The sequence below is a fragment of the Ruditapes philippinarum genome, unplaced genomic scaffold (assembly GCF_026571515.1).
Source record: "Ruditapes philippinarum isolate M1 unplaced genomic scaffold, ASM2657151v2 ctg3549_1_1_1_1, whole genome shotgun sequence".
Lineage (NCBI taxonomy): Eukaryota > Metazoa > Mollusca > Bivalvia > Venerida > Veneridae > Ruditapes > Ruditapes philippinarum.
Window position 1 is genome coordinate 76364 of NW_026861604.1, and position 4302 is coordinate 80665.

At 32.0% G+C, this 4302-nt stretch overlaps 1 protein-coding gene across 1 annotated transcript; it reads right to left on the minus strand.

Annotated features, from left to right (window-relative positions):
• Nucleotides 1–1048: 1048 nt before the first annotated feature.
• On the minus strand, nucleotides 1049–4117 carry LOC132716305 (xanthine dehydrogenase/oxidase-like; the record flags this gene model as incomplete). The annotated part of the gene is made up of 4 exons (XM_060699553.1): nucleotides 1049–1534; nucleotides 2502–2669; nucleotides 3218–3304; nucleotides 3967–4117. Coding segments are annotated over 4 exons (568 nt in total), but the record flags the coding sequence as incomplete, so codon positions are not given.
• Between the last annotated feature and the right edge of the window lie 185 nt (nucleotides 4118–4302).

Below are 4302 nucleotides of genomic sequence, written 5' to 3' on the forward strand. Positions count from 1 at the left end.
CAAAATGAGTTTTATTAGCATAAAAAAGGTAACCTCATTGTGGCGAAATGGGAAATACAATTTCTGTTGGCATAAGAAACTCCGCCTTCGGATCATCCGTACATCAATATTAAATCAACAAACATGACTATAAGTGGCAGTCCTAATTTAACGGTATATTTCCGCATTGTAACGGATGTTTTCATGCAAATTTAATCTTTTTACGAGATTATTACTTTTACTGAACCCCAGGTTTAGTGCACCGTGAAGCTTAAACGGTTAAAGTGTGTTTGCACAAGAAAATATCACATTTGCTGTGTTCCGGATAGCAACTATAAAACTGTGACGTAGTGCATACACGAGCTCATTATAGTCTTCATTTGCATGTTAAAATTCGTATACGAACTTTAGTGGTACCGTGGGGTTTCCCGTTTAAAATCCTAATTTATGAACAATATTTGATGAGATTTACAACAATTCTATTAAACAGGTTAATGAAACTGTACAATGTTTGATTTTTAGGCCGACGGCAAAATATTTTTTACATATTTATTTAATGTAACTTTAAGTAGTTCGATATCACGATTCAATGTTTAACTAAATAAACCTTGAAATAAGACAGATTTTTGTTCGTGTTCAGTGTTGATCACATAAAAGCAGTTCGTGAGTTTCGATTATTTTATAGCTTTAATGCTAACATTTATATGTTGCATAACTTAAACGTTTAATAAAGTTTCTCTTCTACGATATAAATAAAGATTTACTAACCTAACGTCCATATGTATCAATATAAATACCAATATATTAAATAAGTCAAGCGTCAGAAAATGGTTGACACTGACATCTTCTCACAAGATCCGGTTGGGGTTCAAATCGTTTATATACTGTGTGTAGTATTGACCAGAGTAGGTACAGTACCTAACCTAGCTAACATTGCCAAAGTCAGCTTATTTATACAATTCAGTATTCACTGCAACAATTTGATTGGTTGAGAATAATATTGTATATACCATGCAATAAGTATGAAAGATCGTTTATATACTGTGTGTAGTATTGACCAGAGTAGGTACAGTACCTAACCTAGCTAACATTGCCAAAGTCAGCTTATTTATCATGTTTATACAATTCAGTATTCACTGCAACAATTTGATTGGTTGACAATAATATTGTATATACCATGCAATAAGTATAAAAGATAGTAACTCATAACTTTTAGATTAACTGTTAACTTAGATTACCGTAAATACCCATCCTATTACACATGAAATAACTATATAATACGCGGGCAGTTATATTCCGCGGGCAAGCAATTCATATTTAATATATTTAACGTAACATTCAATCTCAAACACTAAATCAATATGAATATCAATATTCGATAATCATTCAAAAATTAAATTTGCTTTCCGCATGCTTCTTGAATTCTTTTAACGGTTGCTGGGGAATCTAGTCTGAAGTATCCATTCTGTCCGATTTGAGTCCTAGCTGCGAGTACGGCCTCTTTGATTGCGGCAATTACAGAAAGTGACAAAAGAAGAGGTGGCTCTCCGACAGCCTAGAAATAAATTATAACCAAAAAAATTGATCATACAGAAAATCTTAATTGTTGTGTGTGTGTGTTTTTTGGTTTGTTTTTTTTCATATTTAAACCCCGGTATGTTGTGTATCATACAGTTAAAGCTGCATGCCTCCAGATGAGCCAAAATATTTCAAGAAAATAAAACTTGAGAAAAATGTATTGAGGTTTTATGAAAAGTAAAAAGACAAAAGATAAAAGTAACTATTTTCATGCTATTTGCGATTGATGGCCAATTTTTCAGTATTTTTCACCATATTTCTACTGCGTTACTAACGCAGTAAGGGTTAATTTTGCATATTTTGACCTCTTTTTGTAATTTACGTAATTTACATTGGTTGTAAGTGCCGTTTGAAATGTGCATATTATTTTCTCTGTCAGCTTAATAATATTAAACTATTGAATACATTTTCAAAATTTTCACGAACATTAGCAGGAACCTGGAGGCGTGCTGTTTTAAGTGAAGTTTTATATATGTGCATATAATTATTCTTCTAAAACAATTTCCAAACATCCAAAAATATGTTAAATATGTAAAGCAAATGTTTATATACATTATAGTTAAACGTTAAATTGATGCATTCATTTTTATTGAAAGCTTGGACTTTATCGTTAATAAATTTCTAATAACCTCCCTTTATTAAATTTGTTAAATTCGGTAATATTGATAAAAATTTCATCTGATCATCAGATTTTTTATACAAAATCATAAAAACTTGCGTTATGAAATTCGAAATGTATAGCAAATGAAAATATGTCGACATATTTAAAAAATATATTTGGTGCGTTTCAGTGCATGAGCAGGCATCATAGCACTGGATACGTTTTCGAGTAAAACAACTAAAGCCAATCACATCAATAGAACCAAAAAAGGCAAGTGATTTGATGCCAGCAACTAAGCATCATTACAACGCTCGGCAATCTGAATTTGTTAAACAAGTAGTACCTTCGAGGAATTAAAGCAGGTGCTGACATTATTATTGGTCAGTATGTTAACAGTCATTTTACGTGGTATGCTTGTGATGTTTGGAATCTTATAACCGATCGCATCGCAATTGTTCGTCCGTCCGTTCTCGTCTATCTCCATACTCTCTGACGTCACCATGCCAAGACCCTGCGCAATTTTAAATACAAAAATGTATATAATCGATACATGCAGTAAAACATAGAAGTTTGCACAAGATTTTGCCCAAACTAAGTCTTTAAATTTTTCACTTAAAAGGGGGTAAGAAAAATATATAATATAATGATAACACTAGCATTCTCTGTTTATTTTAAAAACGGTATTTTATTCTGGGGTTTTAAATAGTATCACATGCTATCTTTAGATGACGGAACGTCGGTGGTTCTACTCAGGTGCCCGTTAGTGCCTGAAATAGTGCGAATAAGGGCACCTGAGGTCTTCCTCCACCAGTAAAGCTCGAACGTCGCTGTACTGTGTTGGTGTGACGTAAAATCCAGTCAAACAAACATACCATCATCAAGAATGAAAATAAATATTTTCACTGATAAACAATAAAAAGTCCAAAATTTACACAGTTATGATATGATACTCAACCATCACTTGTATCTTTTTGTTGGGCCAAAAATTTCTGCAACATTATCGTATTTACTTTATTCAAATCTGTATGAAATATAATAAAAAATAAAACAGCGTCTTACTTGCACAAATGCACCTTCAATTTGTCCAACGTCAAGTGCAGGATTCAAACTTTTCCCGATGTCCATATAAAGGTCTGCCTGCAATACCTAACATTTCAAACAACAAAAATTGTGTTTTATATTTTTGACAGATTAATTCAATTATCAGAAAACAAAACGTATTTACAATTGCTTAATATGTATACAATACAACTGATCGAACAACGTCATAATTTATGTCAACAAGATCAAGAAAATTACAATTTAACTTAAGACGAAGTGCTTCAACGAAATATCACTTATCCTTTATATGTTATGCTAAACATAGTATGAAAAGTATGGGAAAGAAAGATGTATGCACCTACGATTTAATTTGCTCAACATATGTAAAGTATAACAAAAATAATAAATGAAATTAGAGAAAATTGAACGAACTTTTGTATATACTATTAGGCAACAACTAAGAGATCAGTTTTTCCAAATTTTTATACATCACAACAGCAGGTGTCAACGCAAAAAGTTGCCCGTAGTTCACTTCAGTGTTGTTATATTTTTCTGGTTCTTCGGGATCACTTGTTTCAGCACTTTTTAAAGTGTTGAAAATTGAGTACCGTTCAAGTCGGTGCATGGGGCGCGAGGGATGTTGCATTTTTCATTGTCCCTTATGTACAGACTCAATCAAACACAGTCTGTAATTTTCAAGTAATTTTGTTGTTATTAATGCTCACAGTTTTTTTTCTTCAGATTTTAAATAACTTCTTCATACATACTTGAGTTTCTCCGGTCAGAACATCTATCTCCACTTCAGAACAGGCCACTCCATATGTGAGATATTCTACCAACTCGCCGCCTTTCTTTTTTGGATCTAATTGCTCATTCTTTACAGGTCTTATAGAACAAAATAGATAAACAAAATAAATAATAACTCTTTTCTATTCACTTTATTAATATTTTGTTTTTTGTTTTCTTTACAAAAACTGTGTTTCTTTTCAGACCATAGCAATTCTTTTTACTGTATATCAGTTGTTTGAGCGTGAACATGTTGCTCATTTTTGAATAATTATTACTGATCAGTCTCGTTATTAAACTATATCTAGTTATCGACC